The 17,182-nt window shown below is 39.8% G+C and overlaps 1 protein-coding gene across 3 annotated transcripts in view; it reads right to left on the reverse strand.

Annotated features, from left to right (window-relative positions):
* map7d2b (MAP7 domain containing 2b) overlaps positions 1-17,182 on the reverse strand; it is a 32,832-nt gene that overhangs the window by 2,667 nt on the left and 12,983 nt on the right. The window contains exons 2-15 of one of the 3 annotated variants that reach the window (XM_065258278.2): positions 15,532-15,600; positions 15,084-15,247; positions 10,331-10,433; positions 9,124-9,216; positions 6,818-6,895; positions 6,565-6,695; positions 4,814-4,935; positions 4,500-4,723; positions 3,877-4,009; positions 3,615-3,795; positions 1,351-1,455; positions 1,087-1,137; positions 914-983; positions 76-187 (exon numbers count right to left, since the gene is read on the reverse strand). In XM_065258278.2, coding sequence (XP_065114350.1) covers positions 76-187; positions 914-983; positions 1,087-1,137; positions 1,351-1,455; positions 3,615-3,795; positions 3,877-4,009; positions 4,500-4,723; positions 4,814-4,935; positions 6,565-6,695; positions 6,818-6,895; positions 9,124-9,216; positions 10,331-10,433; positions 15,084-15,247; positions 15,532-15,600 — 1,636 coding nt within the window. The remainder of the gene's footprint in view (positions 1-75; positions 188-913; positions 984-1,086; positions 1,138-1,350; positions 1,456-3,614; positions 3,796-3,876; positions 4,010-4,499; positions 4,724-4,813; positions 4,936-6,564; positions 6,696-6,817; positions 6,896-9,123; positions 9,217-10,330; positions 10,434-15,083; positions 15,248-15,531; positions 15,601-17,182) is intronic. The other 2 variants (XM_065258279.2, XM_065258280.2) reach the window with 2 other exon arrangements.

Consider the following 17,182-nt stretch of genomic DNA (forward strand, 5'->3'; position numbering starts at 1 on the left):
TATGAATATTACCAGATATCTTTGTACTATATATAAGAATGAAACAAGGCATGAGTTTTTGATGTTTAGACTAACCTGACATCCATAGATTGAACTCCATCAGATAGATCATCTGCCCCATTACCCTTTGCCTCCAAAGGCTCAAGGCATATGACTGGAGATTCAGATGTTGCCTTTGATGGACCACCTGTTGTGCAAGATTAATGCTGGTTAATCTGAAACAAAAACCCTTAAAATATTTGGGAAGCATTATATTTAAAAAGATTTTTTAAAGGGGACATTTCACAAGACTTTTTTAAATGTAAAATAAATCCCCAGAATGCATATGAGAAGTTGTAGCTCAAAATACCCCACTGATAATTTATAATAGCATGTCAAAATTGCCACTTTGTAAAGCGCCGTTTTGGGGTGTGTCCTTTAAAATGCAAATGAGCTGATCTCTGCACTAAATGGTAGTGCAGTGGTTGGATAGTGCAGATTAAGGGGCGGTATTATCCCCTTCTGACATCACAAGGGGAGACAAATGTCAATGACCTATTTTTTCACATGCTTGCAGAGAATAGTTTACCAAGACTGAGTTACTGGGTTGATCTTTTGCACATTTTCTAAGTTGATAAAAGCCCTGGGGACCCAATTATAGCACTTAAACATGGAAAAAGTCAGATTTTCATGATATGTCCCCTTTAAATCAAAAACACTGATTTCAGTTCTTAACTGCACCACATGATGGCGCTTTTACATTATTCACAAAACTACTTCACGCTGAGTCATTCAGCAATAACATCAAACAAATGTGTGTGTGTGTGAAAGACAAGGTCTTGTCCATTTATTAAATGAAAGATTACATGTTTGTATGTTTACAATGCCCACTGTAGAACTCTATTACCATACAAGTCACAATGTGAGTCAGTACCTCCAGTTTCCAAGGGAGACGGAGACGGAGAGACAGAAATATGAGGTGTGTCTGCTGAAGGCTCCTCTTTCTATCCAATCACAAATCATAGGACATTATTTGATACAGTCAGTGACATTTTGTCATCTGATATTACCATATATCGGTCCAGAGACAGACTGTATCAGACTTACCTTTGATTCTCCGTCTTGTTTCCTTGTTCGTTTCATTATCTCATCAATACGCTGACAAAATCAAAATCATAGATGTAAATAAAATATTCAGTTAACTGACAAAACAACTGCATATACGGCTAAGGGTTTTTACAAAGTTCTTAATCGGCCGTATGGCATCTTTAACAAAAGCGTCTTTGTAGGAGTAAAAGGATCTACAGACTGTAACAAGGTAGGTTTCCATAAATTGTTTGACTCTAGTTGTAAAAAAAAAGAGAGATGAACCTTCTTCCTCTGTAGCCTCTCCTCATCCTCCTGAATTTTCAGCAGCTCTCTCTCCTGTCTCTTCCGTTCAGCCTCCCTGTGAACCCTCTGCACTGCCTCCTCTCTCTGCCAGACATCAAGACATCACATTTCTATCAATACACACCCATTGCTACTCACATCCACAGCTATAAAAGAACAGATCACTGCTGCAAGGGCACAAGTTGGTGACTCGAGAGATGACTCAGCTTTATTCCCCTTTCTTGCTTGTCACCTTTGTGTACATTAAGTCTTAGATCATCATGTCACCTTTAAATTGGTTGTTTTTGCAATGATAAAGTGACTATATATAATTATTTATCTTTTTTAGAATACATCCAGAAAATACAGGAAATGTTTATGCAGTATTAAAAAACAAAAAAATTAAGCTAAAGTGTTAAGTATTTGTTTGACTTTCCAAGTTACACTTCAGCAATAGCAGGAACCTGCAGGCTCTCTTAAACCTAAATTAAATAAAAGCCTAATTTTTAACTCTAATTGAATGACGTTTGGACACACTAAATACGGATTTTTGCTCTGTTATATTAACATTTTATGCACCTATTTACTGTATTTTTGTTTTTTAGAGTTGAAAAATAAATATGGATGATCTTTACAACAGTGGCGGCCGGTGACTTCTTTATTCGAGGGCGCTCAATGTTAAGTTTGTCACAACATGTATGTAGCCCATCATGTGTGTGGTTCCTTTTCTCAAAATATGTGTTCTGCGCGTCGAGAGATCTTGTGTGCATCACATATTTTGTCAAAATAAGTGCCTGCTGCAGACGTGTCAAAAGGGTAAATGATAAAAAGATGCTCGCGTTTGCCAGATACTCGTATAATCTCATGCGTAATCAGAGTTTACTGTTAAGTGAGTGTCTTGTGTGTATTTTGTGAACGTGAGCGTCTCTTTTATCATAAACGGTTTTGACGCGTGTGCAGCAGGCACTTATTTTGACAAAACACGTGATGCAGATGGTTTACATGATGCAACTAACAAATATTTTGAAAACGCAAGCAACACACATGACACTCTGAACACATATTTTGAAGTAGCACCCCTCAGATGAGCAGTCACGAGCTGCCACTGCTTTACAACTTTGCTAAAATAACAAAGCTAGTGGTGTTAAAGGTAATGCTAATGAGCATTTCACACGGTACGTGCCGACCACTAGTGTATTTCTTTTTCAATAGGAGACAGAAAATCGATCTGGATACCTTGCTCGTGCACCCATAATCCTGCCTGTGCCGTTGATGATAAACATATTTGCACTAAATGCTGCACAAAATGCTTCCAATAAACGAGAAAAGCTGTAACCACACGCTAATTTTGAAAGTAACAGAACAGACACAGAAAATCATGATTTTCAGCAATATAAGCTATTTTTACAGAAAATATTATATTGTTATGGCCTGTAACATCTTTCGATCCAAAACAATAAGCACAAAATTATTAATATAATTAAAATATAACCTTTTGGAAAAAACATAAAAAATTACTTGTGAACCACTATTGAAAATGTGTAACAAATGATATGATCAGCTAAATAATTTTTTTAAAGTATAGACGTTTCAGCAGTAACAACATAAACAAGCGGCTGTCGTGGTCCGCACGTAACTTCCGGTAAACTCTGCTAACAATAAATAACAACAAAGTTCTTTAAACGTAGTTTATTTATATAACAAGCAAAAACCAACACATAGATTACTTAGGAAACCAAAACATTTGTTATATTCGACAAGGCATTTGTTCAAGAGATCCGTTTAGCAACTAGTCAGACCATAAAAATAAACGAAACCGGAAGTAAAGTTCGGATCCAGACGTGTATCGCGTCAGCGCACGTGCATCCGATGAAACCGTCTATAATGTGATAAGCCTTTTTGTTTTAATGACAGCATGCACACGAGCTAGCAAGACTTCCACTAGTATGTGCAAAATGATGATCCTGTTGGACCATACTGTATGTTTTATTGATTTATCTTATCATTGATACCCATAAAAGACACACATGGCTCGCTTAATAACCAGGAAAAGAACACAAGGCAGTGGCGGCCGCCGACCTACATGATGCGCCAAACACATATTGTAAAATTATGAGCCACACACATGACGGGTACACATTTTGTGATAAGCTTTGCATCGTACGCCCTCAAAAAAATAAGTCACGGGCCGTCACTGACACCAAGGCTTGATGTTCTTTTCCTGGTAATGCTACTTTTATAAAAAATCATTGGACCCCTCTGACCTGTCTCTCTAGGTCATCCTGGAGATCCTTCCAACGTTGCTCCTTTTGTTGCCTTTCATCCTGCTCTCTCTGGCAGCGCTCTATCTCCTGCCTTTGTCTTTTCTCCTCAGCCTCTCGAGCCGCCCGCTCCTGCCGCCGTATCTCCTCCTCCTGCTGCCTCTGGAGCTCCTCCGCTCTGAGTCTGACATCCATGGAGAAAATGATGTGTAATTCAAAGCACATTACTAACACTTAAACCCCTGGAGACACAGAGCATCTGTACCTTTCCTCTTCCAGCCGATGCTTTTCCTCTTGCTCCCTCTGTTCTCTGGCCAGACGTCGTCTTTCAGCCAGCAGCCTGGAGGCCTCCTCAGCATCAGTGGTACCTGCTTTACCAGTGGGAGTCACTGGTGACTCTGTAACACATGGATGGAGATAGACAAAGGGGACACTTAATCATTGTCATATTATTATGACAATAATAAGGAGGAATCACATTTTCTTCATCTTTTGACATGAAAGACATGATACCATTACATTATTTAAAGTGGTTATATCACTAGGAATAAAAATTTCCTTGATCTTTTGAGATAAAAGAGTTCATTTCTCTATAAAGGCCTACTATAGCTTTCAGAACTGAAATCTTACTTCCTAGTTCAAAAAACAACATATGTTAAGCATGTGCCTACATGTACACCACAACAATATTGGTTTGGTGTTCACAAAAAACATGGTCTGTCCAGCAAGAGCGAGATAAAGAGAAGCTGGATAGACACTCAACAACAGAAAAAGTACAAAGTGGGAGAATGTTACATTTTAAAACCATATTGGACATGTATAATAAAACATACTAACATCGTAAGTGGAAAAGTTAAGATTGCTTTAATGCTATCAACAAGACATTACCTGCATTATATCCCAGCTCTTTGCTTGTAGACTTCGGGATTCTCTCTGTTCTGGATGTCTTTCTCTCTAAAGTGCTGGTGCCTTTGGTTTCCAGAGACCCTTTCTCCTCTCCTTCCAAAGTCTTGGTCTCTTTGCATGGAGTGGTGGCTCTATGCTTCATTGGAGATGGAGGGTATTGCCCCGGGGAGGCTGGGGACTGGATACGACTCTTGGACGACCTTGATCTGGATTACAACAGTAAAGTTAAAATGCATGAATCTAAATTCCCTATGATAAAATTATAATTAACAAATGCATTTAAATGCATGTAAAACCTTTTGGGTGTGCCGGGGTTCTTGCTTGCAGAGGAACTGCGGGTGGGTGTTGTTGGAGACTCAAGTTTTTTCATTGGGTAGTCAACAAAGCTTTGAATGGTGCACTTTTCTGGCTTCTCATTCTAAATATAAAAAACCAGAGACCAGAATCAGAATAATTTTACGAAGGAAGCCACAAAGCCACATTTAAAGGGACACTCCACTTTTTAAAAAAATATACTCATTTTCCAGCTCCCCTAGAGTTAAACATTTGATTTTAACAGTTTTAGAATCCATTCAGCTGATCTCCGGGTCTGGTGGTACCACTTTTAGCCTAGCTTAGCATAATCCATTGAATCTGATTAGACCATTAGCATCGCGCTCAAAAATGATCAAAGTTTCGATATTTTTTCTATTTAAAAATTGACTCTTATGTAGTTACATCATGTACTAAGAGCGACTTTTGACCGATTTTCTAGGCCGATATGGCTAGGAACTATACTCTCATTCTGGCGTAATAATCAAGGACTTTGCTGCTGTAACATGGCTGCAGGAGGCGCAATCATATTATGCAGCAGCCGAAAATAGTCCCCTTAGTAACTTTCAATAGCAGGGGACTATTTTCGGGCACTATGTAATATCATTGCACCTCCTGCACCCGTGTTACGGCAGCATCTGCCTAGATAATCGCAACTTTTAATTTTTCATCAGTCTTACAATGTAACTACAGAAGAGTCAAGTTTTAAATAGGAAAAATATCAAAACTCTTTGGTTATTTTTGAGCGCAATGCTAATGGTCTAATCAGATTCAATGGATTATGCTAAGCTATGCTAAAATTGGTAGCGCCAGTCCCCGAGGATCAGCTGAATGGATTCCAAAACGGTAAGAATCAAATGATTAACTCTAGGGGAGCTGGAAAATGAACATATTTTCAAAAAAGTGTGGAGTGTCCCTTTAATATACACAAGCTATGCTTCACTAGTCACGCCCATGCATAGTAACTAGCACAAACCAACTTAGATGCTGGTCTAAGCTGGTCTTTTCAGCAAAGTAAAAACATTAACACACTTTCATCTGTAAATATGTATAGCATATTTTTATCTTTAAAGAGAAAATCCTGTATGCTTTATCATTTATTTGTCTATACCTGCAAGAACTTGGATTGAAAACCCTGCTGTAAGCTAAAAATCTATCACTAATATTGGACAACTGCACAGATTGGAGAAGATCTGCCTGGTTGCTAGGAGACCAGCTCCTCTGTGGGTTGTGTCCCATAGTGCAGTGTTTCCCAACCCAGTCCTACGTTGCATCCCTCCCAAAATGTTTTAGATCTCTTCTTATATGAAACACCTGATTCAGCTCATCAGCTTCCTCCCAGAATGTTGGAGATGTCTCCCTAATTTAACTTACAAGTGGATCCGTTAAATCAGGGGCACGTTTAAGCTAAAAACCGGTGTGCAACGTTTTGGTACGTTTAAAAAAAATTATTCAAAAAGAACACAAAGAATAGCCTTCTCAGCTTCAATAGTTGCAACTCTTGCGTTATCAGAACAGGCGTGTGCAACGCACCACCGTTTCTGTTTAAAAAACGTTTTTGCAACGTGTTGTCATGACTGAACGTTCAGCCTAGGTGTTTTATATAGGGAGACATTTAAAACATCCAGGGAGGGGTGGCACGTAGGACTGGGTTGGAAAACACTGCCATAGTGTAATGCACCAAATATAAATGTGCAAGCTATCTGACAAATTAACACATCCATGCAGATCAGACCTGAGGGGTTTTAAGAGTCGTGGATGTTCCTTTGGAATCGTCAAGCGGTCCACAGAACGACGCACTAACCTTCTTCCGTTCGCCTCTATTGGGAGAAGCTCTGTATGGAGACCTATGAGGGCTGGAGGAGGCTAATCGGGAACAAAGACAAGAGACCGAGGGGTCGGAGGTCAAAGGAAGACAAAGGAATAAAAAGGGGCGGGGCAAAAATTGAAATGAATTAAATAGTGAAGCTATATGCAACTATACTTGCCTCTTTCTGTCAAAGTAGCAGAGGAGAAATTTCTGCTCAGGGAGTCTGGAGACTCGGGCTGAATCATAAAATCTTCAACTGCAGTAAAATCCATTGTGAGAGGTTTCAGGAAGAATGAAACACAGGAACAACACAGAAGCAAGCATTTAGACAAGACAGATACAATGTTTATTCACTTACGGATGTACAGACACAATAAAAAAAAATTTGTGACTCTGTCTGTAAAATCCAAGATAAAGTCTCATCATACTGTGATTTGGAGCATCAAAGTTTGATTTCAATCTTGACTATAACAAGGTTATATTTTCACAGAATGATCTTTACATTATGTTGGATGATTTTAGAAAACTGTAAATCACAAAAAAATGATACTTTCGATGGTTTTCACACATAGGGTCACATTTACTTGAAAGCAAAAATGACATGTTTGCCAGTCTTATTTTCAGCTAAATCTATTATTAAGGTTTATGGAATTAAAAAACACTATCAATGGAATAAGAAAAATAACTGTACTGTTTTTGAATTGCGTGACTTTTTCTTCTTCTGAAAACATCTGACTTGATTTTGATTATTTGTCCTAAGTAATAATAACTGCCTACTGTGTTAATGTTTTAATGATCAAAAGACTTCGAAGAGCAGCAGGAGCTGATACATATAAAGTAGGTTTATCTCAGTACAGAAAAAATGTATGAATGCAGGTGTGTGTTTGTATCTGCAGTAGCTGTGTCATACTGCTTGTGGGATTAGCGGGAGAGTTTGCTAAACTGGGATGTGGGTCTGCATATGAAATCAGGTAACATATGAGACCCATATGCATTCTTTAGGGGATGTAATGGAGATCCGGGCTGATCCTAATTACAGATGCTCCCATGATTTGCGTCCGGATCTCTGGGAGGAAAACAATTTATCAAACTCCCCAGCTGATAAATTTAACTCTATGTCCTGTAATGGGACCTATGATGGATTTTAAATTCAAACAGCTTCATATTCTCATCAACACAACATATGCTTGAAAGAAAATACAAACACAGATATTTTTGGAAGAAAATGTGAGTTGTTAAATTGTTTTTTTAATGCATTACTATGTGGTTGTTTGCAGTGGCGGCCAGTGACTTCTTTTTTCGAGGGTGCATGATGCGAAGTTCGTCACAACATGTGTGTGAGGTTTGTAATTTCAAAATATGTGTTCGCCGCATCAAGTGAACCTGTGGCTTTACATGTCTTGTCAAAATAAGGCCTGCTGCAGACACGTCTAAAGGGTTTATGATAAAAGAAACGCTTGCGTTTGCCAGATACTCGCATAATCTCATGCATATTCAGAGTGTACTGTTAAGTGAGTGTCTTGCATGCATTTTGTGAACGTGAGCATCTCTTTTATCATAAACGGTTTTGACGCGTGTGCAGCAGGCACTTATTTTGACAAAACACGTGATGCACATGGTTCACATGACGCAACAAACACATATTTTGAAAACACGAGCAACACACATGACACTCCAAACACATATTTTGAATTTGCGCCCCTCGGAAGAGCAATCACGAGCCGCCACTGGTTGTTTAGGTGTTCTGGGTGGTTGCTTATAGAAAAATGCATCATCCTATTTAAATCCTGTTAAAGGGCTAGTTTACCCAAAAAATTAAATTCTGTGTCATTGTTAACTTATCCTCATGTTGTTCCAAACTTAAATAAATCTCTTTGTTTTGCCGAATACAAATGAAGATATTTTTAAAAACGTTAAAACCGAAAACAGATCAGGGGCACCATTCAGTTCCATAGAATTATTTTTTCCTACTAAGTCAATGGTGCCCCTAATCTGCATTAGTTGCAAACATTCTTTAAAATATCTTAATTTCTATTCAGCAGAACAAAGATATTTATACAGGTTTGTAACAACTTGAGGGTGAGTAAATAATGACAGCATTTATATTTTTGGGTGAACTATCACTTTTATTTGTATTCTTATGTTAAAGTAGCCCATGACCCAAAGTCTTTAGGATATGACTTAAATCCTACTTTAATATAAGACTATTGGATTTTGTTTAATCCCCCACCTTGTTGCTTAGACAAGCAGTAGTACACAATTCATCAATATGAGGTATCAATATCTGTACCACAAACAATGCAGGATGTCGCATGGCAAATATAAATAAAGGAATCACACTTATACCAAAAATAAGACAATCAAGATAAACCCAATACACCGCGACAAAGACATGCACATGCAAAGCGTTACAAAAACAATCAAGGTCCTTTAACCTTTAGGGAAGTAAAGGAGACGACAAACAAAGCAGCAGGAATTCAATACCGTTCTTAGATTTGCTGGCAGGAGGGTGAGCTGCAGGGTCATTGGCTAAGGAGGCAGAAGCAGGAGGAGAGGGCGGGGCTATCTTAGGATCACCTGTACGGCAGGTAATGCAAAGCAGAGAAAGGACAGGTGCGTGAGCTTGCCACAAAGTATTTCACAAGATCACAGGCTACATAATATAAAACTCCCTTGAAAACATTGTGTCCCTGTGAAATACTGATATACTTGGTCAGCAGATTTGGTCTGATGGAGGACAGCATTATTTGCAGAAGGGAGGTAAAAAATGAACGTTGCTGCGCTAATAAAAGCTAGACGGTAATATGAACCACAGCAACAAGATGAAATAATCCAGAGGACAGCATGCAGGCGATGAATGAGATCATATCAGTTTTTCAGGAAGCCTAATGGTCTCCAAGGGCGGCTATAAACTGATTCTTAATCACACGCCCAAACTCAGAACACAACATCTGTGCAATTTTTCTATATTTTTATTATCAATCTACTTTGGTAAGCATCTGAAACGGATGAGGTTTTGGGCTACCATTTGGCTCCTGGACAGTGTAAATAATTGATGTAGTTATGAATGCACCACAGAATCTGGGTAGTCTCAAAAGCAGTGATCTAGTCAATTTATCTTAAACTACGTTTCCTACAACAGGGAAGAGTTATAGACTTGAATAATTAAAAATAAATGCATTGTTTTACTGTAAGTAAGAACGTAGCACACAACAAAAAGCCTCTAGCTATCCATTCTTACATGCTGTGTGCACTGTGCAGGCACTGTGACAGCACAGTTTATGGTGTTTGTTTACAACTAAAACAGCCCGATTTATCCCTCGCTCCAGGTGACAGTGATATTGCACAGAGGATTTATGGTCCTCTGGGTCTTTGATACTGATCAGTCAGCGCTAACCTTGAGACTGAGCTACTCTGCAGCTTGGGCAACTCCTTTGGCTGCCCACCCCAGTCAGGCGGATATTAGCAACAGACCGACGCCTTTGTGACACTGCAGCGGTCACAAGCAGCATCTGCATCTAATACAAGCATCGCTGCCTTTCATCTCATATATCTCTCACCCAGCTGCTGCTCTTACGTTCAATATCCGTTCTTTATCCAAACAAAAGAGCTGCACTGCAGTTTCCACACCCTGTTTTTCATCTGTCTTAATGTTCACACAAGGGACCTATCACATCCTTCCACAACTCACCCTCGCAGACTCCGGGAGGTCCGCACCAGGTCCAGCGTTTGGGCCTCTGGTCCGCCTGCAGGTTGCGTTCCATGGAGCGTCGCATCAGGGCCTCCAGTCGCTCCTGTTCGTTGCGTTCCAAAACAGGGAAGAAAAGAGACTCTTTGACCGAACTGTCGCTGCGGCGCCGAAAGGATGGGGATAAGGCTGCCTGCTCCATGGCGACCACCTCGCCTATGCGTTTCTGACTCCCTCTCTCCCTGTTGTCCTCCCCGTATGCGTGCAAGAAAAATAAGAGGGCCTTGCCTCCTGTTTCTGCCTTTCTCGCCTTACCCTCTCTTGGGCTCTCTCTCTCTCTCTCTCTCTCTCTCACACACACACTCACTATCTATCTTCTCCCAGGTGACTCTGTGTTTAAAGGCAAATAGCCAGACAGAGCAGAGAACAGTCCCATCTAACTCCACCCATACCCTCCCCCCTCGGTGGCTGACACAAACGGGTGAGCACACACACACACACACGCACGCACGCACACACACGCACACACACAGAGACTATTACAATGACACAGGTTACATCAGTGAAATCAGGAAGCCTTTATGAATTTTGCCTTTCTGCTTGCTCTCTTATTCCACCCCACCCCATTATCTCCTTCATTCTTCTCTCACCAGAACAGTAGCCATGTTCTCGCTTTTAAATATCATCTTAATTAATTCAAGATAAACAGATTTAACCCTTTAAATCCTAAAGCACTGATGTTTACAACTGAACATTACACTGAATGCAACAATGTATAAAATGTTTTAATAATTACACTACTACTCAGGTTTCTTATATACAGCTGGTCAGTTCATTCTGCAGTATATTTTTATATAATGTCTGCTATAGGATAGTATACAAATCTAAGTATATTATTGCAAAGTAACACCCTTTTGGTGATAAAAGACATCTCTTTTATCCCCTCTCACGCCATCATATCATGTTATTCTTCATTTGATTAATCTACAGCTGAAGAAGGTAAAAAATGGTTTAAGAGCTACGAGTGCACACTTCATAAGACAACTAGGAGGCTTACGCCGCAAATTGTCTGCAGGTGGACGTAAGGAGGGCAGACTGACGCACATTTGATTTCACTGCAGACACAGAGGACACAGAATTCATTTAAATCGGAGCGCCAGCCAAGAACAGAGCCATTTAAGGTAGAGGCAGCACAGAGCAAGAATATTAACACATTGCAGTTTCAGAAACCACACCCTGCACACATCCATTGCAACAGCAGTAGGCATCCTAATAACAGTATTTTGCATAAAGGTTCCCTTTTGGCTTCCTCAAATACACCCTTACTATGAAACACTGTCTTTGTGTAGGGTAATTTGAGTTGTATATGTCAGTTTCGAATGGATATCGGGAATAGTGAGGTCATTCGATCACCCAGGAGAGAGTCACCGGTCATTACAGCAACTGAATGGGGGAGGCTACTTTTCAATCAATATGAACAAATACTTTCCTTTCCTGTTAAGCTCAATGTCAAAAAGGTAAGAACTCCGAGAGGAAAAATTCCCCACAAAACCATGCACGAATAACAAAAACTATTCCTATTATAAAAAGTCGCCATATCTAACCAGAGTCCTGCATTATTGAGTGGTAGTGGCATTGTCAAACATCAAGATACATTTATGCTCTTATCCAATGCAACACACAGTGCATTAAAGGTCCAGTGTGGGTTTTTTTAACAGTGAGATTGGGAATTGCAACCAACAGCTCAGTCCACATCTCACCACTCAATTTCGAAACGCAAAGAGACGCTAGCTACCACAGGATAAACATGTTGTCGTCTGAGACAACGTAGGGATGAAACGCACTCTGTAGAAGAGTTTGTCTGTTTAGGGGTACTGTATAAACATGGCAGCAACTTCAATGTAAGGAATCTGGTGTATGTAGATGAAAGCTGCTTATTCTAAAGGTGCGTTCACACCAGTTGCGGAAGAGGTGGCAAGCGCGAGTGATTTACATGTTAAGTCAATGCAAAGACACGAATAGGCATCCTGCGGCACGGTAAGCGTGGATGGCGCGGAGCGGATGGCGTGTTTTGCGTGAATTAAGCGTTGCCGCATGAGTTGAAAAATCTAAAGTTTGGTGGATTTTAGCGCTGCATTAATCAATCAGGAGCAATTGCTTTAGCAGTGACGTGAATACAGGAAGCGAGTGGAGGCAAAAAAACAAAACAACAATGGGGGAAAATCATCATCGCTACACGATATATCTTCGCAGAGCCGGCGCCAGACCATAACTAACAGGGTGGCACGAAATCAGCAACAATAACTTGCAAAAACAAGCCATACAAATACAGTGCAAGCACACACTCATACAACTGGTAACGTTCAGACTGTCAGCTCATTTCCCGTATAGAGTGCAGAAGATCACAAACTAATCAGTATTACCATAATCACGTCACAATGCTGTTAACGGTCTATAGCCACACTTCACATTTAGGCTTACGTGAATTAAAACAACGCATAACTTACCTTTAAAAAAGCTTAAGACAACGTGTGCAAACATTAAACTTCCTTAAAACAGTGTCCTGTAGATTTGAAAATTACGTCTCGATCTTGTTGCTAATCCCCGAGTTTAAGCCAACCTGTGTTTGCATGAAGTCAGATGGAGCAGGCGGTGCTGGTTTGTTTGAAATTTTCTAATATCCATATTTTCCACGATCCATAAAATGCCGCGAAAAACACATTGCTAGTATCAACTCACATTAATATGCTAAAGACGTAATGACGCCGCAATGCAACCAATGAGAGAAACTGGTCTATTTTAATTTTAAAAAGCATTATATCAACTAAATTTTCCTCATTTTATAACATTAAAAGTTATGAAACATATAATGTTTAATTTATTTTAATTATTCTTGATATATATATTAAATTAATAAAAAACTGTGTACAAAAACCTCTTTGGGGTGCACGGCCTGCGAATGCCCCCCCATGACGCCGGCACTGCATCTTTGTACTTTTACAGGAATTAAAAGGATCATGTATGGAAGAAAGTGAGTGAGGAGGTCGAACAATCTGGTAAGTTTACTCAATTTGACCTATATAAGCTCCTACCATGATGCGAATTTACACGTGAATGTCTTGAATGACTAGAATTTCATGTGCGACCTTTAAGCGCGAATGAAGCTAGTATACTCAAACTCATGTTGTGTGAACATACAGTAAGGTAAAAAACAATAAAGTTCAATATGTAAGGTCTTTATACACCACTGATAATATAGTTATCTATATTATATAGCATTTCTGTCAAGAGATCCCACATTGCACCTTTATACATTCAGTACACATTATCTGGAAATCCAACCTCTGACTAGCACCGTTCTAGTTGATCTATACAGAAATGCTTATGTGTCACCTAATATGATGTCAGCAACAGTCACAGGACTGAACAATGTGAAGCTACTGCCTTCCTTCCATTAACATTTACATCTATGCATTTGCCAGATGCTTTCATCCAAAACAACTTACATTGTATTCAATTTGTGTGTTCCCTGGGAATCGAACCAATGATCTTTACATTTCCTAAAGCAGTCTCTAACAACTGAGCTATAGTAACACCTTTTACAAAAAAGTACTTGAGTGGTACAGCTATTGTATCGCATGATCCGGGCTCGACAATAGGGATAGCCCGGTGAGCCGGGGCCAGCATGAAAGATGCTTGGGCCAGTTACATAATTGTCACTTGCCGGATCGGGCCAGTGCAGCACCATCATGAGAGTTTATGCACGCGTTTTGAGGCCTTGCGAATTTAAATATGCAACAATAAGTTTTGTGCTCGCTTATATAAGGTAGGCTAGTAGTTTTTAGTGTAATAACCTTATTTATAAAGGTTACAGGGGTCAAAAACAATAATCTGGCCTGTTTCATTTTAGTGCTGCTTTTTGTGGTGGGGCCAGTCAAATTTTGAAGGGGAAGTAAAAATCTGAACCACAAAAATCCTTAGCGTTGAGCACTGGATGGTACTGTACTTAGTCTTTAATACACTATTCATTAACAATAAACGTTAAATTGCTCAAATCTATTAGTGCTTTCCTATTGGATATTATGGCCCGGTATGGCTCAGTACATCTCACTTTTGTTTTTTCCCCCACTGTATACACAAATACCTCGGTTGGGGTTTCAAGCGATCCATAGGACACTAAAACGTGTCGTGTACCATTGCAGATCACTGATTGGTCAGAGAGGATCATTAGTTCCAGCATCATTGCTAAAAGCAAGATTAGCTTACCCTCATGCACCGTCGAGCAAACTAAGTGATGTCATCATCTGTAATTTGTTGTACAAGTTCCCAAACTCCCTTTCAGCAGTGAAAAACATCCATAGGTCTAGAATCAAGGCGTTCATTTCATCATGCTCCGTTGCTCCGTGTTGAGCATTTGATTGTATTGCATTTTTTCGATGATGTCCCATCAGTAGAGGCGGTGCAACTGTAATGATAAGTCTATAATCCCACCCACTCTGTAGTGGCACTAAACTCCAATGGAAAAGCAAACCGAGCCATACTATTCAATGGAAAAGTGCCATAAGTACATACAGCCTATTTGACATTGTCCATTAAGGCGTGCCACCCCATACTGTAGGTGGAGCACATTAAGACAAGGAACGTGCATTAAAAAGGGCCAATTTTTATTTAAATTTTTTCTTTAAAAAATAGAAACACATCTATGCTACCAATGGACACTCCAAAGGAACTTCAAAGTTCAAACGCAACCCCTAACCTTTTCCTCCTCAACGCGCTGCCTCCTTTTCTCCTCCACTGCTGAGCGACGGATCATCTCCTTCTGCCGCTGCTCCTCTAGACGCCTACTTCGATCCTCCACCGAACGCAGATACTGCTCCTGCGCACGCCGTTGCTTCTCCCAAAGAGTTTGTTCACGTGCAGCTAGAAACATAGTGGGGGATGGATATAAATGCCTCTATAGATTGCCTTGATGCTGTGAAGGCCAAGCCTCTCCCTGTCTGCTGACATTACTGATTCTGTTATACCAAGCACTTAGGGTTATTATAAAAAGGCTGCTGCCCAAGTGCCAATGGTATATCAGTGATGTATAGACCCGCAGTCTATTGCCCTGGAACAACCCCATTCAGCAGAAAATGTCAGAGAGTTTAATTAGGAATTAAACATCGCAGGCAATGTTTTTAACAGACCTGGAGCGTATAACTCACCTTGGCTCTTGTCTTTATCCTCTCTCCTTTCTTTGGCTAATCGACTTCGCTCCTTTTTTGAACAGCCATCTTTGAATGAGAAAGGAAATGAAATGTTATGAGCGCAAAAACACACCCCTGAACATCTGTGCAAACATCTTATGAGCCAAGCATGCAAACAAATATTCAAGACTGGGGGGAGTAAATGTAACTATGAAAGTGTTAAAAAAAACATTGGTTTTAATGGTACGCAAACATATGCAAAGTCAAAATGCTTGAGGGAAACACAAATCAATGAATTTCCAGATTCATGGTGGAGCTTGGGGCACACGCTGTCTGTTCAGAGGCTTAATCTAGCTTCTTATTCGCAGCTTCTTATTGACGCTTTTCGTTCCACCTTAAAAGACGCGACACTTCCGCGTTAGCAGTTTCTTTTTCACGCACAGCTTAGGGACCGTAGCGCATTATCTCTTATTCGTGCTGTTTTGAGTGATTATGTTTATTTTGTTACTGTGAGAGTAATATACATTTGCAAATAAACAGAATAACAGAGTTATGAAAGTAAACTGAGTGTCAGAATGTAAAGATACACGAAATATGTTAATGTAAAATTAAATTGTTAAACGTGTCATCTTTGGATTGCATTTATGAATGATCCCGATTTATATGTCTTTGTGATGTTTGTGTGGGTGCGTGCCTGCTTGCGTGTGTGTGTGTGTGTGTGTGTGTGTGTGTGCGCGCGCGTGCGGATGCGTGCTTGCGTGTGTGTGCGCGCTCAAGCGCGAGTGTGTGTGTGTGTGTGCGGGTGCGTGTGTGCTTGCGAGTGTGTGTGTGTGTGTGTGTGTGTGTGTGTGTGTTTATGTGCGCGCGAGTGTGTGTGTTTGTTTGAAGTTTGCAGATGACTCTAGAAATGATGAATCTACATACAGAAGAGAGGCTGGCTGCTTCAAACTGTGGACATGAGAGAAGATTTCTTGAAGAGCCCCTTTCACTCCCTCTCACCATTCTCAAATTTACTGTGCCAGAAAATTCGTCCCACAAGACATCTTCACCTTAAGCAGTTACACAGTAGCATATTTGCTCCGACCTTGCAGTTTTAAAGTGCAGTATTGCATATTGCAATATCCCACACTAGGGTTTAACAGGCTTAACTGTGTAAATACATTTGTGCAATGTACATTATATGCATTTTTATATACAGTACTTGTAGATATTTGTAAATAACTCTCTCACTTGCTTCTTATCTATGTTATTTGTTTTAATTTTCAATTTTACATTAAATGTCGCTTTTTGCTGTTTATGTATACTGTATGTCTGTAAGTACCAAACTAAAATTAATTTCTTGTGCATGTGTGCACAATTCGCAAATAAAGCTAATTTTGATTCTGGTTCTGATTCTTATTGTAGCTGTTTACACTTTACAAGATATAATGACAAAACAACAAATTCAATGTCCATTTATTATACAAATTATTCCTTATTACATAACACTCTCAAATCATTTTAAAGACCAATTGCATTGTCAGCTCAGTTGTAGGCACTATATCTGAGCTGCTTTTTGGGGTGCGTTTAAACTTTCACTGCAGGGTCACACTCATTGCTCTTGTCTATCCTCATGAAAAAAGCAGACTTACTTACAGAAGCATTCTAAACTTATGATCCCATAAACTTG

The sequence above is a fragment of the Paramisgurnus dabryanus genome, chromosome 22 (genome assembly GCF_030506205.2).
Source record: "Paramisgurnus dabryanus chromosome 22, PD_genome_1.1, whole genome shotgun sequence".
Taxonomy (NCBI): domain Eukaryota; kingdom Metazoa; phylum Chordata; class Actinopteri; order Cypriniformes; family Cobitidae; genus Paramisgurnus; species Paramisgurnus dabryanus.